Source organism: Thunnus maccoyii, chromosome 22 (assembly GCF_910596095.1).
Source record: "Thunnus maccoyii chromosome 22, fThuMac1.1, whole genome shotgun sequence".
NCBI lineage: Eukaryota > Metazoa > Chordata > Actinopteri > Scombriformes > Scombridae > Thunnus > Thunnus maccoyii.
Window position 1 is genome coordinate 2,668,691 of NC_056554.1, and position 25,210 is coordinate 2,693,900.

At 39.4% G+C, this 25,210-nt stretch overlaps 1 protein-coding gene across 1 annotated transcript in view; it reads left to right on the plus strand.

Annotated features, from left to right (window-relative positions):
- The first annotated feature begins 11,076 nt into the window (after positions 1–11,076).
- Positions 11,077–25,210, plus strand: part of ank2b (ankyrin 2b, neuronal) — a 215,058-nt gene continuing 200,924 nt past the window's right edge. Inside the window, exons 1-2 of the mRNA XM_042400881.1 lie at positions 11,077–11,512; positions 13,675–14,013. Coding sequence (XP_042256815.1) covers positions 13,927–14,013 — 87 coding nt within the window. The 5' untranslated portion in view covers positions 11,077–11,512; positions 13,675–13,926. The remainder of the gene's footprint in view (positions 11,513–13,674; positions 14,014–25,210) is intronic.

A 25,210-nucleotide genomic window follows, 5' to 3' on the forward strand; every position in this document is an offset into this window, starting at 1 on the left:
TTCTGAATAAAAGCATCACCTCCATACACTGATGTTTAAAGCCTTTAAAGGATCAGTACACCCAAATTAAAAACACATAAAAATAAAAACAATCTTGCCACATAAAATACCTCACTGGAAGCTACCAGCGAAAGAATTAATCAATATTTTATTTTTATTGGCAGAATATTCCATGTATTATTTGCAACAGCTGGTAGAATCCAGTAGACAACGTAACTGATATCATCAGAATTTGATTGGGATATGAATTTGATACTTTACTATGCTCCAAAAAGCTGAAATAACACTCATGACTGCGACGCCACATTTTAATCCTGGATCTTGCTGTTTCGCTTCACGATGACGTCATATGAGAGATTATAACTGGGACACGTGTGTAGTTTGTATCAGTATATTGTACAATATTTAAACTATTAGGACTACTGGAACTACTGGATGCATGTTGTGAGGAAAACAGGCCAAATTTCTCATTAAGGGGTGAGAATTTGTTATTTTATTTATTATTTATTTGTTATTTGTTATTTATCTATAAAGGCTGTTGCTGATAAGTGGTTATAGCATACATACAGACAGACTGAACTCATTTTATTAATAATGAAACATTGTATTTGGCTATATTATAGTCTATATACTTTTTATATAGGCTAATATAGCCTAGAATATGATGAAACATTCTATTAGGTTATATTATAGCCTATATAAAAATCACTGGGTTGAACATTGAGCCCTTTGGGGTCAATATAGCACTGATGCAATATAGGGTTGTTTTGAAGCAGTGTTTACTGTTTTCCGTATGTTACTGTTAGGTTTTTTTACCCAGACTAAAATAATGTTATTTTGATCAAGGGTTACACACAACAACCTCTAGTTTGACTTTAATACTGCTGCACAGTAAAAAGGATACAAATAACCATCAGTGAAAAATTGTGACATTTAAACAGTTTGCAACCATAGGCCCAATGGCTATGTCTGTGTAAATAAGCCAGCAGTAACATCAAAAAATAACATTATCACTGGGTAAAAACAACCCATTGTCTTGGGTGGTGTTCTAATGGGTAAAGTTATAGTGATTTTTAGTGTGTAGGCTATAGGCCTATAGCCCAAAGGCTATGTTTTTGTACATGCAAATGCATTTCAACAGTTTGAAAAACAATTCAAATATCTGTTTCAGATCTGACAAACAGAAGTGAGTTGGACATATAGACAGATAGATACACAGACATACAGCATTCAGACTTCACTTTTCGAATGGGAGGACATATGGACAGGAGTGGCTTGGAAGTTCAGTCAGTCCACCACTTTGGTCCAGAATGAAAGAGTCTTCAAGGACGGGTTCACAGTTTTTCAAGTCTGTCTTAAAAGAGCAGTCAGGTGCAAATATGAACATTGAAACATGTTTTCCTCACTGTAATCATTCCTCCTGTTCATACTGACCATTAGAAGATCCCTTCATAATGCACTTACAATGTAGGTGATGGGGGCCAAATCCACAGTCCTTCTTTGCAAAAATGTATTTAAAAGCTTGTGTAACAGTGTGTGGGCCCACAAAGTTACTATGTGTGACTTTAATTGTTCAAGGTAGTGATTTGGCTTTTTTTTTTAATTTATTTATTTATTTTTTTAGGTTGTTTTAATTTTGTTTACTGCTAAGAAAAAAGGGTACACTCAAAGGTAAAATCTATAGTAACATAAGAAGGGTAAAGAGGTACAAACAATATTTACTTGTGTGAAAATAACTTGTTTATTTTATGTGAATTGTCAGTAGACTGCTATTTTGTTGGGTTATTGCTATTTAGTTTTTGTAAGCTTTATTTGCCTTAATATAATTTCCCTTTTTTTGATTTATACATTTGAGTTACTTTATGGGGACAGTTGGATTGTGATTTCTGTTAAGGGATAAGCTAAATACAGAGAAGCCTTAAGCATAAAATAAGAGATTGGTTGATTGGTTATTGGTTAACACAACCTAACATTCAAGATTCATTTAAGATTTAACATGCACTATGAAGAGGAAAGGGTTTAACACCAGTATGAACAGGAGGAATGATTGCAGCAAGAAAAACATGTTTGAATGTTCATATGGACACCTGACTGTTTTAAGACAGACTTAAAAATGTGTGAACCTATCCTTTAACAACTATTGGATGGATTAAGAAGCCAAGAAATCATGAGATGTACAAACTTGAAAGGTATTATCCCATTTATACCCTGGCCACTTGACAACAAAACACCATTAGTCAAATAAAAATAATTTGTTCATTATAGAACTAATTTTAGTCTTGTTTTCTTGTTTTTCTACTTAAGTATATTGCTGCCACTATAGGTGTCATACCCAATGTTTGTGATTGTTTAAATTAGCCTTAATGATATAGTATATAAAGCAAAGCTGCTTTTCTGTATGTTTTCATTTGATAACTCTTCCTGCTACACACAACACACACACACACATAGTATCAGTGGAGCTAGAGCCACTCAACTGCAGCTATGGAAGTCAAATAGAGTCGTTACAAACTACAGTTGTAACTGCAGTGTGAGGTATGAATAACCAATCTCAGCTCATGAACTAGAACTTATATATTATACTTATTTTTACAAGAAACATTTCTTGCTATACCACAACATTCTTGTCATTTCACAAAATCTAGATATGCTCAAATTGAATCCCTTTGCTTTATTTGCAACCTTTTGGCCTTTTTAGACTATCTCCATTCATGTAATGAAAGTGTACATTTTACTATGAAGTATGACATTGAGCCCATCACTTTCCTTGATGTCATTGTGATTAAACAAGAAGGCAAATTACACACTGTTCTCTTTCATAAGCCGACAGACCGCAATACTATTTTAAGAGTCAACAGTTTCCACCTGTGATCTCTCATCAAGAGTTTACTGACCAACCAATTTCAGAGCAGGCAGTGATGACACAACATATCTTAAACAAACCATGGACCTAATTAATATGTTTCTGAGCTGGGATTACAAAAGTGAGTGGATAAACCTGACCAAATATTCCCCCTTAGCTTCAGAGTAGAGATCAGTGATACAAAAACACTGGCACATTGTTGGAACTGATCACACTCTCAAACTAATTTTTAAAGATCCTCCAAAATAGATTTTCAAACATTGTAACAATATACAAGATATGGTGATGAAATCTGATGTGCATCCTGTATGTATGTCCATCCTCTTTGCTAACAGTAACAGAGGGGAACTACAAATGAGGTCGCTGCAGTGTGTGTGTTCACCAACAGGAGCCGCTCCTTCCATCATCCACATACGGGCCCTCACAAGCCCTGCACACTCACATCTGTGAACACAGGAGTAATATCAGAACAGGTGATATGCGTAGTCCTCTAGCAGCTCACTATAAATTGGCTGGTCATAATTTAGATATCTGGGCATTGAAAAAGTTGAAAAACCGCCTAGAGGGGTGATCACAATAAGAAGGTTTTGAAGTGAGAAAATGATTGGATTTACTCTCTCAACACCCTGTCCCCTCCCAGATTGACACATGTTAATGTGATTAGATGATTGGGATGTTTCCGGTCATTTATGTGCTTCATTTCCTTCCTGTGGATATTGGTAGAAAACCCCAAGACAAGGGATGTTATGATCCATAGTAACCTAACAGTAACATAAAAAAACAACACTGGGTCAAAACAACCCATTGGTGCTGGGTAAGTTAGCCCAGAATTGCATCAGCCCATGCTGGGTCAATTTTTAACCCAATGATTTTGTTAAAAGGAGAAAAAGACCACAGTCAGGAAATTGTTGCCTACAGTGGCTGCAAAAACTGACAATGACTGGTTCATACAGTTTGATTAAGTTTTATTTAATAAAAAAAAATCATCCATCCAGTATTTTATAAGTGGCACAACTGTTTTTCCTTCTTCCCTTTCTTACCTGCTTCTCTCTCCACCTGCTGCCTTCCCTTCTTTCCATCTACCAGCTGTATTGAACAGTAATTCATTACTTAGTGACTTGTTACAGTCTGGTCATTCTTGGGTCTCTGCACACGTGGGGCTCCTGGACTGCAACCTCTATCAGCCTGTGCATGACCCCTGTGTGTCATTACAAATATTTAGGGACCAACCATTCCCTTTTTTAAAATTTGAGATCAAAACATTTCCCAACTATTATGATCCTTTCATCATCCTTTTAGGTCCAAAATAATATTTGTTCCATGTTTCATTGTAGGTAAATTGTTTGTTTACCTGAAAATGCTCATAGAAAAGATTACACACACTGTGGACTGGATATTGAAAAGTTTTGTTGCTGTTCACTCAAAAAGCCCAGTAGGTGGTGCTGCAGCAGCAGTAGCTGCAGATACCCTGACCAGACCATGCTGTCTATGTCAGGAGAAGAGGTACACATGTAATACATGTTCTCATCTTCACAAGACATTTTTCTCAATCACCTGCAAAAATATGAACACAGCTTTTCTGAGTATGCTCCAAAATGCATCATTGGTAGACTTAACAAGCAAGTTTATGTTGCCATATAAGTTCTAATATGTGCCTTCTGCCTTGATAACTTGATTGATTTATGTTAAATGTTGCTTTTTCAAGTACAGCGTCATTAGGTTAAAAAAACAACTTTATTTTCAGCACCCTATTGCCACAGTCTTTCAGGCAAATATTAAAACATCACATGTAAAATAAAAAAAAGAAAACGCGGACATCACGCCTGAGTAAAAAGCAATATGGAACGAGAGAGAACGAGGAAACTGTTGTATGATGGCTCATCTGAAAATCACAATTGCCTGGAGTCTAAGTGAATGTAATGGCTGACAAAACAAATTGTGTCCATCAGTTAGCTGCAGAACTTATGTCAATTTACCCTTCAACTTTACAATTGAAGGAATGTTTTTGCTTTCAAAAGCATGTGTTCAGAAATTCTCCTGAAAGTTTTGCAGAACAATTTTCACCTCCGACGGGGCAACTCCTTTAAAAATGTCACACATTATTTCTACAGTACACATTGTGTTGGCTGTGTTGAGATATTCCGTGGATTTGACAGATACACATGTTTCTCACCAAATACTGTGCATGAGCTAGTGAAGGACTGGTTTGTATAGTTTGACAATGTTTGTGCGTCTCTACTGTTTTTAGGAAAACACCAAGATCATTTTCCCCATAGACTCACTCAAAGAGACAAAAATGACATCAACATCAAGCTCTAAATGACTCCTCAGACCCAAAGCTAAGATCTCATGTAATGGCAATATAAGGTGTTAATGTGTTATTCTATCTGTGTTTATTATCATCCTAAAAACAGATATGTGGATGTTTATTTTGTTAAATCATAATCTCTATTTATTTTTCAAATTAGCTAAACTACTCCACAATCTTTCCATTACCTTGTGGTAGCTGCAGAAGTACCCCTAGTTAGGGAATCACTGTAGTAGATCATTGACTAAGCATACTGTTTTAGTTCTGTTTATGGACAGGCTCGCACAAATGAATATTCTAAATAGTCTACATGCAAACCTTCCTTGGAGACACAACTGGACTTAAAAATATGTTGGTCAGTGTGTAGGGCATCACATATTGTATATCAACTTTATAGCTAATAAAGCTATAAACTGTTAAACTGAATGTAATTTCTTCTTCATATTTGCTTGTAAATTGTCTTGTTGCTGTAAAAAGCTTCATTAAAGTTTCTAATGGATTAATTGTGTTTCAAACCAGCCTGCAGTACATCTGAATGCAGAGAAAGTCCATTTGTATGCAGAATTCATTGGATTGTAATATCCAATGTATGGATATGTATGTGTGTATGTGTGTGTGTGTTTTAAACTAAACCAGGTGTCCTTTGTCAATGTCAGAGCCACTCCAGACAGGAAGGTGACAGAGTGATTGACAGCTCAGTCTGTTCCTGTGACAGAGATACATTTTTCCATTCAGCCTGGCAGCCTTCACTGCCAGCCTGTATCCACTGTTCAGCCTCACCACTCAGACTACACACACACACACAAACACATAAGTCATAGTAATTATGGCTTAAATTGGCTGTAAAGGCTAACACCGCTCGATTTTGATGTCTTTGTTGCTGATGTATGATACTGCCTTTTTCAGGGTTTGATGCACTAAAGCCTCTAATCTAAAAAGATTGTGAACATTCTGTCTGACTGAAACAAAAACTTACCTTCAAACTAGGGATGCACGATATTAGATTGTTTGCCGATATATATGCCAATATTTCCAACTCATTGTGGCCAATTGCCGATGCTGATACTGATATGCACATATTTTTTTCCAGATGGCTGAGGAGACTATTATGCATGCAAGCATAGATTGTACTAAGTATGGTCAAGAAGGACAATATATGAAGGAAGAATTTAGGAAGCCTTAAAACTTTAATGAACCTGCCAAGTGGGTGAAGCAGTAGAGTTTTCATTAAATTCATTAGACAGACAGGATTAATGTGTAGGATTTAATCTCTGGTCCACATTCCGGAGCAGAAGATGGCGGGAATGCACCTAATACACTGGTTGCCAACTGCCGCTAAAAACCAAAAAGATCCCCCCCCCCCCCCCCAAACAGAGCGGTACATCCTGTCAGCCGAGGTGTTTCCTGTCTGAAGCCGAATTTAGCAGCTCCTTAACGGACAGTTTCTCCCTGACAGCCCCGGTGCTTCCTCCGCAGGCTCCACTTCACTCAAGCTGCCCGTCAGACGCGCTGCTTCTTCCCACTTTAACCTGAATAACAAATCAGGGTTTGGTGCTCTGGTTGGATCCACATGGAGAGCCGGGGCTAACGTTAGCTGGGAGGCTAGCAGAGGCTAGCTGGCTGTGCTTCCCTCCTGTCATGCTGCGGCTAACGCTCCGCTAGCCTCTCAGCTAACGCGGAGGAGAAGGCAACAAATCGGCTTCTCATAATCGGCAGAAATGGCCGATGTCGATATTTCATTTTAGAGTTTTTATCGGCCAATACCGATCACATGCCGATAATATTGTGCATCCCTACTTCAAACCATTTTAAAACATTGCCAGATTAGACAAATCAGCCCTCAGTTTATCAGACACTGACTCAGATAGAGGATGACGTCACACCAGCACCACAATTATTCCTTTTCCCTACAGACATGCACAGCAGATCCACGTGAAGCATGATTCCCCGGTGAAATTATTCTACTAATTGTTTTGTTTTTTTTGTACTTTGCTTTGAGAGACAAGACTAGACTAGACTCAGTGAAATTAGCCTGATAATGACATTAACATTTAATTCATCTACAGCAGACATGTCCTGACATTCTCAGAGGTTACAGGTGACTGTTGAGCAGCAGAGAACATTATGTTTGACCATGCAGAGATAAACATGTCACTGATTCATGTCTGTTCCACCCCTGGCACTGCTGGAGTCTCCAAACATTTCTGTTCTCATTATCTGCATCTAGACATATGTATGCATATATATTTTATTTTTAGCTACATTCACATATAGAATAGTTGTTGTTTAGTCCCTGTATTATAAGTCCTGTTAAATAATTTCAATCAATTTCAGGATGACTGCAGATTCCAGTGCTGTGGTATGATTTTTTGTGGTGGGTTTTTGCTTACATTTGGATGATAAATTGTGTCTTGGGTTGTAGGTTGTGGGTTGTGGGTGGATAAACCTGCTAAGGGGCCCACTCTTTGTGCAGCGTGTACAGTTTTTCTATGCTGGAATACAACCCTGTCCCAGATTTTAAGCATTTAATTATATAATTATTTATGTAATTATATATTTAGTGTCTGCCCTTAAAACCTTCCATACATGTTAGTCAATTGTATTTTAAAGTTATTTTGTTTTGTTTTGAAATAACCAGTAGCAAGTGATATATCTGTGCCGGCAAAAAAAAAAAAATGAGCTGTGGCAGGGAGACTCTGCTAGTACAACTCAGTTTTTGCATTTGAATCACAATTTGTGAAAACTTAATGGAGGCAGCAGTTTTTATTAACAAGCTTTGTCACGTTTTTGCATTTGGCATCTTACTACTTTTCATGTACAGTTGTGTTATGTGCTTCTTTGCTGGTTAACTTCTTACAGTACAAGCAGAAAAACTAGTGAGCCAGGCTATGGGAAAAAAAGCCTAGTAACACCTTCGGCCGGCTCCAGCAGTGCTGGTCATTGCAGTCCATCAAGATTCCCCCAGCTGTAGGAGCAGTTAACGTTCTTTCATGACCATCACAGAAATATGTCGATTTAAGAGTTGATATTTCTATATGTCGTCTTGCAACTCCCTGTGCAGCTATGGTGATATCCTCCACACTTGTGGACATTTTTTGTGGCCTTTTTCTATCACTGTTTTTCATGAATGTAGATAGCTTGCCAGCTATGTAGGAAGAGGACATCCCTATTCTTAATCCTGCCTACAAAGCTCTGATTGGTCGATTGTTTCTCCAACCAGCTGAAACAGCCATCACTGAACACAATACTGAAGGTAAGTTAACCAGTTCAACCAAACTTATTTGGAGGAGAAAACAAAGGCAAATGATAAAATTATCAGCAAAACTGTCCATTTAAACATCTGTCACAGACTTCCTGGTTCAACTTTGATCTACTCTACTCACTGTACTTGTAAAACAACATTACGGGTGCACTCACTTTCAGTTTTATCTTCAAACAAAGTAGCTAGCTAATCTCATGAATCTGTTTGCTTATATCCAATGTGCGTCATTGTGTTTCGTGCCCCATCAAACCTACTTTTAGCACATTCTGAGATCTCGGAAATTACTTTGGTGAATACAATGTCATCATAACCAATCCAACCAATGGTCTGAGCTATGAAAACCTCAAGTTTAAGTCATTAAACATGACTTAAAACAAGAACATAAAAATAATGTGCATCACTCTAACCTTGCAAGCCAGAAAAGTCTCATTATTGATCAGACTCTTGATCAGTCCATGTATCCAGTATATTTCATACTGTGCTAGTGTCAACCCAAGCCTACATATCGGTCTATCCATAAAGCACTAATACACATGACCTCAGACCACCAACTCTTTTTTCTCCCTTGAGGCCACTGTAGTCCTTGTTCACTAATGTAGAGTGTTTTCACCCAGCTGTAATATTCTTTGATAGGTGAAGTGAGTCATTTCAGCCCAACGCTAAAATAACCTCCCTGTCCTCGTGCATACTCACTAATAACCCTGCATACAGCTCAGAGACATGGAAATCCTGAGATGATTAACCTACAAACTCTGATCTGTCCAGGAGAAGTCTTGATCCTGTCCATCTTTTTCTGGTTAACAACATTTGCAACCTTCTGCTCCCAGTTCTTCCTCCACGCAGAAATATTACATCATCCATCTTTCTTTCAATTACCACTGGCAGCTCTCTTTTGTCTGCTGTAGCCCACTGAGTCACTAATTGGATCATAAACCCCACCTGCCACCCATGGGTGTGAGTGCAGGAGCAAAGGCTGCTGTAACCTGCTGCAGTGTCAGATGTGTTTCTGAGCTCTGATCCTCATCTCAGTTAAGGTCATCCCGTCTAAAGGGTTAAAGGGTGAATGAGGTTTTAGATGTTAGATTTTAACAAATACAACACAGGTAATGATTCAGTGCAAGATACAGCCAGTCTTGTTTTCAAAATCAACAGACTGAGGACATTTTATGCTAGAAGTGGTTCAAATCTATATACTAGATTAAATACAGTATGTCAGCTGTTTTAAAGACTGTGTAGCTTTCCCTGTACAGCAGCCACTGTGGCTCGAATTACGGGATAGTGGTAAATGCTAAAACTGTCAGTTACACTGTACAGTGACATTTTGATTAACATGAGCTAACATTAGCCACCATAAGCTACTGTATCAGACCAAGTAAAGCTGTAGCAGCAGAAGGGAAAGGTGTATTTTATTGCTTTGATCTGAACTTTTCATTTGTAAGAGGAATATTGTGTTATTTCCTCTTTGAAAGGTAACATATTCTTGCTTTACCGTTGTAAAGTTGTATGCTAGTTCACTAACAAAGACCACGGCCGTCTGGAGTGGTGGTGGAGGTGGAGGCAGAGAGGAGCAGGAAGAACCTGGCTTTGTTGTCGGTTCGGCGAAACGGGATTTGTATCTGGAGTTTAGCCTGGCCTTCAGCAGGGTCTGAAGAAGCCTGGGCTCTGTTGTAGTCATGGATGTATTATAAGAGCTGGATACCGGACTAAAAATGGCGCCCATTCAGTCCTATAGGAATTGCTCGCCTGGCGCATACGCCAAAAAAAGTTTCTAGCTTCTGGGTTTGCTTCCGCATTGTGCGGCCCACTGAATATGCGCAGTAGTGTTTCCCCCGCTGGCCCTGCCTGCCAACTCCCACTCGGTCCATAGACTTAACATTGTGATGACATCATGGATTTTTAAATCGCTTGGCTCGAGGAAAGTTTTACAAACATAACACCTCCATGAATCAAAAGTTCATATTAGAAAGAGTCATAACTGACGTTTGCAGTTCAAGGCGTCCTGTCAACAGTTTTACAGGCGTCTCTTTTACAATAGTGGTCCATGGGGCCCTTTTTGGGCCGCAGGGGGATTTTTCGCTGCAATACTGAAAGTGGCCCCTGGGAAAAATTGGCTGCAAGGCTGAGTGGTGGATGTACAAAGAGAATTGGATACAGGAAGACCGCCAGGCTTTGAAGCAAATTTCACAAAGTGGCCAAACCGTGTAATTACAATGTCACATGATGCACACTGGCCCAAAAAGATTTTTTCCCACAGACTTACACTGTGAAAGAGACGTCTGTACATCAGCGGATAAATTTTTCTGAGTGTCACAACCCCCACGAAATGACTTGTCTCCCTATCAGAATTAAATCCGTTCAGTCCGATCACATTTCAAAAGCCTAGAAGAACCGCATGATTGAATTGTTTTATCCCCATTCAAGTTGGCCGGAGAGGAGGGCTAAACCGGAAGTAGCCGACTCGGCCAGCGAAAGTCATTAGTGCGCATGCTCTATGGGCCGCACAATTCGGAAGATCCGGGTACTTTCATACCGGGAAGTCGAATTTTTTGCTTCATGCGTCACTGAGCAACTGTCATAGGAATGAACGGGGCCTCGCCTCCGACGCTGTATCCAGTTCTCTCTATACATCCGTGGGCGGCGCCCTATCCAGCTCTCACAGTAGGTGTGTTGTGACGACATCAGTGTGCGTCGGCCCGGCGGCGGAAAATACACCCGGAAGAGCGGGAGGATTCGAGCTGCCGGCGAGAGAGTTGATGGAAGTAGAGTCTGCGTAGAGTTGGAAAGTTTGTCTTTATCATCGTTTCGTAAGAGTGGGACAACCGTCTCACACGACAGCTCGCTGGAGATGAGCAAACATCCGGTTGAAGATGTTAATCGCTTGGAAAAGAGCCGCGCCCGAGTGGGCCATTGCGTGGATGCGTGTGGAGCGTCCGGATCCCAGCTGATCAGAGGCGCGGCGTCTGCAGGAGAAGGCTTCCATATGGATGTGGTGGTGAAGGAGATATCACGTTGGTACTGCTGGATCTAGTCGTGGGCGCTATGTTGCCGAGGAACGTGGATCGCGGAGCACGGGCAGGAGGTAAGAGTTTGCTATGCAAACGTGTCTTAGGTCACGTGAGAACTGAGACGAACGGGAGAGAGAAAGGGGTTAGACGCGCTTATATAGGTATGCACGGATGATTGAATTAGTGAGGCGCAGGTGACTCAATTTAGTGAGAGAGAGTTGCGTGGTCTTATTCCTGAACCTTATAATAACTCAATGAGAAAAGAAGAATTGGTCACTGTTGTTGGAAAGTGTTTAAATGCTGAGACTAGCTGACAGACGGTCCTCTTCATACTCTGATAGTTAAAGTCAAACTATATTTCAGAAAAACAAAAAAACGAAACAATTATACAACACACGTAAGGTTTTTTTCTGTAATACAGCACAATGGTCGAATTTGGTGAAAAGATGACATTACCCGAACAAAACTGCTCACAGCATCGAGTGGGAGGGGGTCGATGGGGGTCAGTGGGCGGCCGGAGAAAGATCAGATGCCAAAGATTGAAATCAGCTGTAATACATTATCCTCACCAATTATGTTCATAAAATCTGAGGACTCAGGTTTCCATATCAATGAGTACAATATCGAACCTCCGTTCTTTTTTTGGTAATGACCAAAATGAGTCTGTAGCACCAGATATACAAAAAAGGTCAAGTACTGAAAGCTGTCTTTGAATGTCTGATCCTTAGTCTTGTTGACTTATTAGTTGATCAGTTCCTGATTTAATCTAAATTTTACCAATTTATATTTATAATTCTAGCACAACTGCTTGTGTTTAGACAACATTAAGGACAAGTATAATTTTTTTTATTATTATTGATACCAAAACCTCGTATCAAATTGGCAATAAAATTGAAAATTTCTGATACCCAGCCCTACCAATCAGTCACCTACCAGTGACATGTTCAGTGCCAAAAATCAATCTGATGCCTTGTGTTTTAACAAACTTAACAATCTATATACATGATATTACAATATATTTTCAATCCATCTACTTGATTTTTTTCCATATTGTAATTGTTTTGGTCTGTTATACAACATCTATTGCATGTCTGTCCACCCTGGAAGACCTTTGCTTGATTTTGGCGAGGAAGCCCCTCTCCCCTTCCTCTGCCTCTGTTATGGGGTCACCCAGAGGGGCAGTCAACGCCCTTAACCAGTTTAACCAATCAGCTAGAACCAGCTGAGATAACCCCCCGCCACTCCTCATCCCCATCTCAACACCACACCCCTCCCCAGCATCTCCTGTGACAAATCGGATGACTGAGGGTCCCTTCTCTCTCTTGATACCCCAACCCCCATAAAACAGACCACCATCCCCCACAGCCTGCTGCATGGTGATTAGCAGGTGTATGTGATAAGATGAGTGGCACCTTGCTTTTTTGTTGTTGCACTTTAGCAGGCAAATAGTGCTGAAAACCAGCCTTTCAAGTGCAATTCCTATGCAAGTTTGGTCATTTTTCAGCTACATTTTCAGATTCTCTGTAGCCTTCCAACAAAAAAGTCACAACCTAACATGCATCAGTGTGCAGGCTGAGTGTAGAAGATCATGTCATAGTATGACAACTGGACTTCCAAATATTAGAATGAATTTCAAATCAGATGTGCAATGTCAAGACAAGAAATATGTGAAATCTGATATTGTGAGTACACAAAGTGTGTGTGTGGGTGGCAGGAATTTGTAGTATCCAGCAGTATCAAACAGTATCCAAATGTATTTACCCCCTCCTGTTCATCCTAAAAGATTCTGCTTGCAAGAAATTAAAGTGCTGCAATTATTTACCATGTTTTATTATATCATACATATATCATATATATATGCATATCATATTATATACTCAATAAACTTTACTGTTGATAACATGGGATTCATTCCTTTCATGCCAATGAAATGTTGCACGGAGCTAAAATAAAAAGGACTTGCTATTAGGTGCTGGAGGAAGTGCAACAACCCAGATACACACACACATACACACACACACACACACACACACACACACACACACACATAAACACACAAACACACAGATGCAGTCAAAGAAAAGGATGTAAAATGCAAAATAAGAGTCCTCTTGCTACTTAGGTTATGTTCCAAAGCGCAGTGAAATGAGATGAAGTCAAAGACAGAGGAGAGTGTGACATAAGGAAGTGTGTGTGTGTGTGTGTGTGTGTGTGTGTGTGTGTGTGTGTGTAAAAGAGTGAGTGAGAGACCCGATGAGAACGTCATCTGACTGGACTGGACTACCGGACTACAAGCATACGAGCACCGGCCGGATAAGGGACAGTGGCTCCACTGTGCACCCGGACAGAGAGTCACTGTGCTTGGAAAGGGAACCATTACCGTCACCGGTCCTCTCGCAGCAGCAGCGGGGAGCGGGGCTGAATGCTGGAGGACACCGCGGAAAGTGTCACCAGGAGCAGTTGTGAGTGACTGACTGACCGGGGGAACATGGCTACTTCCCCGGTCACCCCAGCATCGCTGGAAGGAGGGACGCCTTCACCGACCGACAATGAGGAGCCCACGAGCCCCCGACAGGTACACGTCTGTGCCCCTTTTGCATGTCCGATAACGCGCCTTCCACGCCGATGTGGAGAAAACAACATACCAAACTCTGTTTGAAAATACATCAGTTTAAGACTTACTCGGGCATCTGCAAAGACACATGAGTGCAAGCGCGATTTCAGATGTTATCTGACTCGGCAGAAACTGCTCTTTAATTCGGCTCGTATTCAATACTTAATCCATGCTTAGTTTGAGATGATATCGAAACATAAAATCAGTTTCTAAAGTAACCACGTTCAACAAAAACAGTGATGAGTTATGGCAAAACTGTGTGATCCGTTATAAAAGTTCACATTTTACTGAAACGAGTGCCGTTTGGTGAACCAAGTGCACGCCGAATTTAACAAAACACTAATAGACTTTTGCAAACTCCTGAGTCATCCTCTGTCACAGACGTATATTTGCTGACGCCCAAGGAAACGTTAAATTGAGGGATTTTGAATGGAGTTTGGTGGGGCGTGTTGTCGCCGCTGACACGCTTATTTGTACGTCGCTGACACTGACAGTGGAGTGGTGGAGTGGAGTAGTTTGTCTGGTACAGAGACAGCAGGCGTTTCCCTGAATGTGACACTCGCATGGCTGTCCAAATCACTACAGGAATGAAGTCATGAACTTCTCCGGGCTGCTAATCCTATTACTGCCATGGTGATTTGTTCTCGAGATGTTGTAAATACTATACAATTTCACCCTGTGCACTGTCAATACCCACCCAGTAGCCTGTTTACAGAATGTGGCACACTCAGTGCTTTCAGATGCACTTTTGGGTGTATTTTTTGCATCAAAAAAAAAAACATAGTCCTGAGCGCACTGAAATATTAATGACATTTCTTTTCTTTTCATCAACCTGTCAAACTGCAGGTTATGGTGTGCTTGTGAATGAGGCATACATAGGAGAGCCAACATGTGTTTCTGTCAGATAGGGATAAACACATATCCCATAGTCACTATATGGCATGTTGTCTTTGCAGAGGTGAATTTGCTTACGGCCCGCTCCAAACTGATGCCTTCACAACAGGTGTATGGTGGTATCAGTGTCTTGTGGCTCTGATGTCCTAATGTGTGCACATGACTGGTGGCAGGAATGCAAAGTGAATGTCAAATGTACAGCTCACACAGCTTGTTCTCAAACCTGAGTACAGGGGGCATAGAGTGTATGAGAAATGATCTGAAGGTGCAGTTTGACTTATGAGGATTTCTATACCCAAAAACCTGCACAGTGATGACAGTAAAGTGCACACAGTGTGTAATGTAAAGGGTGTAAAAACCTGGTGTATGTTTTGGAAATATGGAATTAGGGCCAGCCATGTTAAGGCCAGTGTCTTGTGAAGGTTATAGGTTCTGGCAGTAACTTAAATACAGATCACATGCTTGTTGTAGTGATCCATCAGATTACCAAGCTACACTGTATACTGTACCTACTTTTGGTAATTTGGTTACTGTCTTATTGAATTATGGTCATACCAGTATTTAAATGGCTAAAAATTTGGAGCAAAATCAATTCATTTCAATGGAATTGCCTTGATCAGTGCTGGTCAGCTTTGATATGGGAATTTGAGTTGACCTTTGACCAATAGCGAGCTGTCTTGACAGTGCTGACCTTTGGAGGACCGTGAGCCAGACATTCCAAAACAGAGCTATCATAGCTCATCCACTTTAATATAACCTGGCCGGTCGGGGTAAACAGCTTCACAAAAAAGGCAACGTTTGTAGTCAGTTGTTAGACAGTAGTGGAAAAAAAATGTATATTTATTATCTGGTTAGCGGCCAAGCTAGCCCACTTGCTAACTGGCAGTCAAAAGACAGCTAGCTTGAAGAGCTATTGTGGCTGGCTAGCGGTAGTATATCATGCTATAGTGCATTACAGTACTGTAGTTTGCCATGCAGTGTATAAAAAATATTGAATTTGTATGAGGATTTAGCCCTTTGTGTGGTGTATGATCAAGAATTTGAGCTGATTTAAGCCTGAATATTCTGTGTTGTGCTCTTCTATACTGTGTCAGTAATGTATTACGCAACAAATCCCCCAAATTCAAATGTTTTTGTGATCTTACATCGCTATGGTTAAGGTTTAGGTAAGTGTAAGCACGAAAACAACTTGATTAAGGTTGAGGGTTGAAATAACTTCTTTGTCATTAGAGGCCCTTTGTCACCATGGTTACATTAATAACCACTCAGTTAAGGTACGGGAACGGCCACATTCATGGGTTAAAAGAATCCAATGTTTACTGTCAGTCGGAAATGGGAAACAAACTGCAGTCTCTGGTGTTTCCATAGTTTCACATAGTAAATATGACAATGATAACAGTCATAATTAGTACAGACACTAGAGGGTTGTGTCACTTATATAGTATACTGTTGCTTTTGGGCATTGCTGAAATGACTGATGCTCTCATTTTTCTTGAAAGGACAGCAAATTGACCCTAGATCTGTCATAAAGAACCAATCACATCCCTGCTGAGGGCTCATGAGACATCCACTGTCACCACTTACAACCTTTTATAAACTCTTTGTTACTGTGATTTTGCAACTTCAGTTTATTTTAAGTGTTAAATTGTTTAATTTGGTTTACTTATCCTCATTATTTGTTTGGCTTATGGTACAAAAATGCTAAACTTGCAACCATATATGCTATTCTTTGGCCACTGGCTTGTCGTCGGAGACCATTGAAGTTAACTTAATGAACTCATTGATCTTGTGAATGAATTATTGATGTTGTGAAACTGTGGCACAGATTCATGAGTTGCAGACTCAGTTGTTGGTGCTCACAACTAGCCCTGTGAATAGTCATTTCTTCAGAAAGCTTCCAGCATCACATATTTTGCAAGGGTGCATGGATAAACTGTGCTGTGCTACTCTCTGATGTAACCAGGCCTCTATGATAAAAAACTGTTTGACCTGGCTGTGCGCAAGCTGTGTACTTACTCACATCATCACATATTTGATAGTTAATGTTGTGTATTGATAGGTCTCAATCTAGCTGGCAGATGGGTTGAAGTTTAAAGAGCACACATACATTTTTTTATGCCAAGTATTGCTAGAGCAGAGGTTTCTTGCAGGTTTTTGTGTGAAAAACATTAGATAGTTGTGATGGAAAAGGCTAAGAGGCATAGCTGAGGACTGTCAAACTCCACAGCTACAACAGTCAGTCATGTTGTGTCTGTTGTCTGTTAGCCAGTGTTTTCCATTCGACCACAGTTGCAGTATTTCCTGTAAGCACTCCAAATTACCACTGCAAAGGACTGAACTGTTATCTTGTGAGTATGGATGTTTCAACCTTTCACTTTCAGAATTTATTCACTGTTTTGTGTTATTAGTGTTTTTACAAAACTGAAACCAAGTCCTGTCAATGCAAATATTCAACGTTTAAGGCCTGCTTGATGCTGTGTTATTTTGTGTTGTTCTGGGACTCTAAAACGTGAAAACTTGACATCAGGTCTCTAATCAATTCAAGTTTTCAGGCAGTCCATTCTCAGAGCAGCAACTGCAAGTCAAGTCCTAATTTGGCGACATCTGTGGAGATTTGAACCACTAGTGGTGCAATGAAGCAGTCTTTTGATGAGCTGGCCAATTCATGCAGTTCCACTTACAGACAGTTAGTGGCAGTAATGTGTCAAGAAACGTATCGCAATGTGCTAGCAAGAGGCGAGGAAGAATATAACCGTTAGCTAGCAAACATGGATGTAAACAACGCTGATCCCATATTATTCAAAGAATTTGGTTTGTAAGTGATTTGAGGAAGGAAATGGATTCAACACTTTTTTTAGGCGTCGAGGATACAAACAAGGCATTTAGTTTTATTAGGGTTTTTTTTGTTTTGTTCCCAACCTATAAATGTGTGATCATCATACATATACATATGTATTCATAGATTCAATTGGACTCACTTTCTTTAAGGGAATAATGACGTTTGTAACATGAGTAGAAGCTTCACTGGTCAGCTAAATAGACTGTTCTGTACCTGTATTTTTTTCTTATAATCAGTATAATCATTATTATTATTCTGGGCTTCAGTTGACAGTTTTAGTTTTGTATTACGGCACAGATCAGTCCAGATTCTGAGAGAAATGTGCTGGCATGGTCTCATTTTTATGCCTCAGAATAAATTGAGACATGCTATAATCATATGAAATTTTATTTATTCATTTATTTTTTATTGAACCTTTATTTAACCAGGTGAATTCTGTTGAGATTACATGTTTTTTGGCCAAGATAGCAGCAATACAGTGTTTCAAATAACATACAAGAAAACAATTAAAAACATAGAACAAAATGTACAGTACCAAGTCACTGAATCATATGCCTAGAAATTCTTTGCATCGGGGAACATGAACTGAGTCACTCGTTCACAGCCACTGAGGAAGCCTATGACTTCCTCTAGGCTACACTGCCATGAAGAACAAATGAGATTCTTCCGTTGGTTTCACCTCAGAAGCTCTGTCCTCAAACAAAAGAAAGTTCCTGTCGGTAGCCATCGCAGCCTTCAGGATATTCATCTCCGGGTGTGTAAAATGAAGTGATTAACCTTGCAAACAGGAGTGTGTGGCTGGTGATGACGGACAGAAGAGTTGGAGGGGGGTGAATGTGCAGTTTGCCACCAGGTCTGCCCCTGTAGAGGAGGACATCTGCTACTCTGTTTTTTTTTCTGTCTCTAGCAAGGTCAGATTGTGACAGATAAAATCAGACTGTAGCAACGCCAGTATTGTGAAAGAAAGACATGGATGAAAATACAGAGAGACAGAAGGGAAAGGAGCAATGATGTCAATGTGATAGTCACCAAGGCAGCACATTAGGCTTTGGTTTCTGTCTTTACAGCTCAGTGAGAAACGAGGATCGATGAGGAGGAAGATAGAGTAAGGTTTTGAATTTGAAACAGGGATTTAAATCTGAAGGGATATGTATAGCCTGAGTCCTAACTTTTGTAGTTTTGGCCATCACTGCTGTTGGCATAATAACATTGTACTCACTAAGTTAATTACTGAGATCTGGGAACACAGAAAGCACTAAATAGAGTCCGATATGAGCAGTCAGACAATCAGACAGGTTGTGAAAAACCTTTCAGGTAAGTCAGACATGTTTGGAGACAAAAAAGAAGGCGACCAGTAAAATTATTACCCAGACATCCTTCAGTTTGCAGATGGACTCTGATTCAATTTTGAGCCACTGTACTTTCTGGGTTTTTGTTGTTGTTTTTTTAAACCAACATTTGGGTGTACTTACTTTATTGACTGCAAATGTATGTCTTTTAACCCAGAGTATGTTTTGTTTATTTATTTTTTAAAAAAGTAAAGTTAAGTAAGTAAGTAAGTAAAGTTGAAATGCGAATTAATTTCACTTTCTGTGCAAGGAAATATAAACTATAGTGATACTGTAATGATACTATAATGATGTCACTCTGTGGTACACTACTGACTGGAGAACGTTCATGGACGTATTGGGAGCCTTACTGCCAGTTGGTCCCAGTGGCCAACAGCAGTACTACAACTGAAAAATCCCACGCGGGTCAAAAAGTGTTTTTCTCATCATTATAAAAGAGATGAGAGAGAGGAAGCTAGTTAGTCTATCAGGCTAGCATAAGGACTGATTCAAATTGATGTTACTTTTGGTTCATGTCGGTTCAACTCCTGCTGAGTCATCAACAGCTCTGGCGCAGTCAGTGCTGTATTCTCTCTGCATTATAGAAGGGAGGGAGTCTAGCTAGCGTTAGCTGTCTGTTAGCTGTTAGCTGTTTATTCAGGGTATGATGGGAAGATGGCAAATTACCAGACTGTTAAACTCATTAAAATCATGCTGTTGGAATTGATATTATACGACAACTAATAGTAACAATAATTTACACCCTCTGGAAAACATCAAAAATAGAGGGTGTTATCATTGCAGAAAAATTAACACATTTAAAAAAAAAAAATTTTTTAGAAAATATGTACGCAAGTTGACACAAACACCAAGAATATGTTATATGAATTAATTTTCTTTTCTTCTGAAAAGAGAAGGAGAGGGAGAGGAACTAGAAAGAGGTAGATCAGAGTGATTGTGTTATTGTAGGGAGGTAGCGGAGGCTGGTGTGTGTGCTTCCTGCTGCTGTCTGACACTTTAATTCATCACCTAAGTGATGTCACTGAAATCTCACACTGCTACAATGAAACAGAGACCAAACTAAACCTCTCTACGTTCTTTGTTTCACCTCATCTCCACCGGAACCGATTCTCACATTTAGAAAAGTAATAAGCTGCATGTGTGCTACCTTCACATGTATTCCACCTGTGCAGCAAACACAGACAGGATCAATTAGTGCATGTGTATGTACCTCTGGTGTGTATTTTAACAATATGATATATAAGTGCAAACTAAGGGTAGGTGGTGTTGTTGGGCTGTGGAGTAGTAGCTTGGTCAGCGATGTGTTAAAGTGCTCGAGGAAACATAGTTTCCTCCTCTGCAGTCACACAGCCTAGCATCCGTCTCTGTCTCTGCCTCCACCTTGCAGGACATGACTTAGCATTTTCACAGCAGAGCAGATACTTAAGAATATATGAGGAGTTATACTCTGGGTAATGGCCCAAAATATATAAACATGTAGCTATAGCATGTAACAAATCTTTAAAGGTAATTTTTGATTATTAAACAAATTAATTGTGATATCCTGATTAAAAGCTGGGGTTCTAAATTTGATGAAGTATCTCAGAATAAAAGCAATAAAACAATGCATATTATGTTATTCACAGTAAAAACTGAAAACATCACCTAGTTTCTAAAAGTCCCCCAGAAATCACTGTCATCTGTTTTGCAGTAAAAAAAAAAATCCTGTCAAAGTTATTTTAAAAGTAATTTAATGCTCCTTTAACTTCCAAACCTCTGAGTGGAGGGTGTGTTGTGGTTGACAGTTTAGCTAGCAGGGGACTGAGACTGTAAGCAAACTTACACTAGCATCTAAACTGACAAGTTGACATTCGCAGGTATGTTTTTAAGCTGTTAAGTGAGCTGCAGGTATCCAACTAATTAGCTATCTAGCCTGGAAACTACTACATCAAGCCAAGGAGGAACATAAACCATGTGTCCATGTTTGTAAAGAAAAAGGAGACATAAATAATCTGGTTTGTTGTACAGTGTCCGTGGATCTTGTTGTGTTGTGTCTCAAGCTGCTGTGTCGCTGTTACTCAGTTATGTTTTTACATGTTTTACTGATGCGGCTGAACCTTAAACCCAACCCCACTTACACTCTACAAAGTACAATTACAAAGTACAGTTATGTATTTAAATAAACCTTAAATTCATGTGGACAAAAACTAAGGAGTTGTGCTGTTAAATTATGATTTATAACTAATTTCCCATTCATTTTTGTCGACCAGCACATCCACCTATGAACGTTTGATGAAAAAATCAGCAGATGTCTGTAAAATCCCATCCATAAGTCTGCCCACCGGCTCCAACAAACCTAGCCATTCAGCCATCCTCCCTCCACCCACCTCAGTCAATATCCCACTCATACGCTGCAACAGGGTGGGGAGGAAAGGGAAAAGAGGGCTGAGAAACTCACGGTTGGCTACATAGACGTGAACGTTTTTAGGAATCTTTTAGAGAAAATAAAAAGTAAAAAAAAATGTCTAGTCTACACAGTATAAAACCTTCTTGATTACGACAACATTTTGACATTTTGATGTAAACATGATAGGACTTGTAAGGACTTTTTTAGTACTTTTTTTGTATAGCATCTTTCATACAAAAAATGCAGCTTAAAGTGCTTTACAGCAAAAGAAGACATAAAATGAACATAAAAACATGTAAATGTACATAAGAGGGAAAATAAAACATTTTTGATATAAGATTAAATAAAGTGAAAATAAAATACATGATAAAATAAAATAAAAACAAAGTTAACACATAGAATGTATAAAATCAAGTAAAAGTCAACATTTTAAAAGAAGTGCAGTAGTGCATAAGTGTGAAGCAGACTGAGACAAAAGCTAGTTAAAGGCTATGGTGAAGAAATAAGTTTTTAGCTTTCTTTTAAAAATATCTAGGGAGCTGGCTTCTCTGATATCCATGGGCAGTGTGTTCCATAGTTTTGGGGCGTAATTGACAAAGGCTGCATTCCCAATTTTCTTTCAGTTGTTGCTGGGAACCTCCAATAAACCACTAGCAGATGATTGCAATGCTTATTCCTTCCTTCCTTCCTCTTATTAACGCCTGTTCCATTCAAGGCACTTTGAATGTTGTTAATGTTTAGTGTTCACATTAAAAAGATTGATTGTGTTACAAGGACATTTGTTTCATCCAATAGCAGAACCACAGTAGCGGTAGTTACAGACCTGCAGAGACAAGAAAAGCAAAAGCAGCAGCAGTTCAGTACTGCAGATACAGACATGCAAATGTGTGGCATCTACAGGGCTGCTGCAATTTTAAGGTCCACTAGTTTCTTATGAAGATGCCAAGATGGTGAAAATTAACTTTTCATCCATGTTTAGGTTTACATCCATAAATTTACACTGGCAATGACTTGAGCTATGCTGTGCTGATTCTTTACAGTCAGGCATCAGTCAGATGCTGACTTTCTGTCATCCCTTTCTACAGTTGATAACGTCAGTGTTATTTTGAATTTATTGTCAATTGTTTTATTTAAGTTATTAATGGGAAAAAAGGGTAAATATCAGAAATATTCCTTTTTGTTTTGCTAGAGGGTGTGTCGGTGTCTGTGTTTGATTGACAGCAGCTGACAGGCTGTCAGAGTGCCGGTGTAGCTACATGTCATGGGCAGACTGAAGAGTAAGATCACACTAGCATTTAAATAGATTGAAGTGGCATTTTCAGGAACGTTTACATGCAGCCGAGCAGCTAATTAGCAACCTAGATGCTATCTGATGTTAGCGGTGCACATTTTCTCAGTGAATGTTTGTTTGGTGGCTCATTCAACAAGCCAAGGTGCAGGACAAGAAGTGTGTTCATGTTTGTAAGTTAAATAAGAAAAAGACTTAAGCGGGAAAACTAATATGGGTTGTTGCTCTGAAGCCTGCTGCTATCAGGCTCAGTGTGACCATCCACTCTGCCTATGATAGAATGCCACGTTACTGCTTTACGCAAATATTGTTTAAAATGAAGCATTTGGATTGGCTGTAAGGAAACAAGTTCTCTATGACGGAGAACTAATGGTATTCTGATGAATTAATGCAAAACTAAGGGGCACCGTCATGAAGCCAAAGAGGAAGAAAGAATTTAAAATATGAATTTCTGACCTTTGGTTTCTGAATTTTTTTTTCAAGGAGAAAACAGGACAAGGGTTTTACACATGTATGCCGTAGTAGAAAAACACATGCAATTTAATTTCAGTTGGACTTCAACCATAGTTTATTTGCCATAACCATGACATTTCCTTAACCTTAATGATACTGTAGAAAGAGATTCTGTCATTGTGCATGAACTTGTTGTATTGCCTGCTTGCACTTGCAGCTTGTTGAGCCTATAAGTTGCTATAAGTTCCCTTTGACTTTACACTGTGGAAAATCATTTCATCACTTGCATCTGAGACAAAATTTCTGTCTGTCCATTTGGCTGCTGGCCCTATCTGTAATTAATCAGGAATCATAGGACAGAGGCGGTTGGTGGACAGTCTGGCAGGTATCATACTGCCCAGATGTGTAGCTCAGCTGGCAGTAGACAGATGTACCAAGCTCAGTTTGCTGTGTCATGCTGGTGTTTGGTAAATCCGAAGTTATGGATCTGTCCAATGAGGACACAGAGCTCATTCTCCTCTGGGTTATCTCTTTATATTATTGTTTCATACTGTCTTTCCTCCCCTCTTCCTCATTTCATACATTCCCTTTGTTGTTGTTCTCCTTTGATCTCTCACCATATGTTGTTTCACTGAATCCTTTCATTAGCCCACATTATGGCCCTGTCTCTTTCTCTTCTGCTTGTCATTTTATCTCCACAATCCTTTTACATGCTTGTCCTGCGGCACATCAGCTGATGACAAGCCAACCATGAACTGTGATGGACGTCTAGGGACAGCTCAATTAGGCAGAAAGACAAATAGCATCTCAATATTGCATTAAATTGGTGTTTCATCTTTCTTTTCAACATGGAGATGAGATCAAGTTTTCATGTGTGACAATACCCTTCTATAGTACACCGTTCTGTACAATGACCACCAATAATAGAGCTGCAACTCAACTATGACTTATGTATAACATGAGCAGTTCTATTCAAAGATGCAGACAACCTCAGAGTCATGACTAGAGGAAACAGAGATCATTTGATTTCTGGAACATTTCAGTGACTGCTATTTTTTGCCCCATTAGGTGAGGCCTCAGGAAGGTGAGGTTGACTGGTCATCTAGTCTGTCCTACACTCCACTGCCATCAAATTTTGTTTTATAATATATGGTCCCCAGAGGATTAATCCCAAATTTCCACTAGCATAACTATCAATACAATATTTATATTTGACTAATATTTTTTTAGTGACAAGTTCTCAGAAAAGAACTAAGGACTTGAAAATGGTCCCCAGAGGATGTATTCTAAAGCGTTGGTTGGACTATCTGATCTTTCAAGTATTGCCACCAGAATTTCCAATTGGGCATGAGAAATATCAAAATCTAATGGACAAATAAAATAGTAATTCAGTGAGGGTGAAACCATTTGATTTTAAGCAGTTATTGAGCTTTTCTTTGGCACCAAACTTGGGCTAAAATCTCAATTTTGTTATTCACAAAATATCTTATAATCTATCGAGCAGTTTGCCAACATTTAAACAAATTTTAGTGTTGACATTAGAAGCATAATTTAGAGATGGACTGATCCACTGCAACAGTAACAGCGCCAATACTGACCTTATAAAGGTGACTGGGTATTTGCCAGATGTGATTAATCTACATTACAGTTTTTCATGCTATCAGTTACATTCATTCAGTCATGGCAGACAGCCGACTAGGCTCTGCAACAGCAATCCTTGCTGTATAATATTGCTTTATTTATCATCAGATACCCTGAGTTTGGGTATAATATGAGAGAAAAAGTTGCTACATCCTTAGCTGTGATTCTTTTACATAATTATACACTCTGTGCTTGTTCTCTGAAAAATGTGTAGCATTAATAATGAAAACCTTCAATGTTTAACACTGAAGGTTTCTGGTAACTGTCAAAATTAATATAACTTTTAGCAGTTCAGTAACAACAGAAAG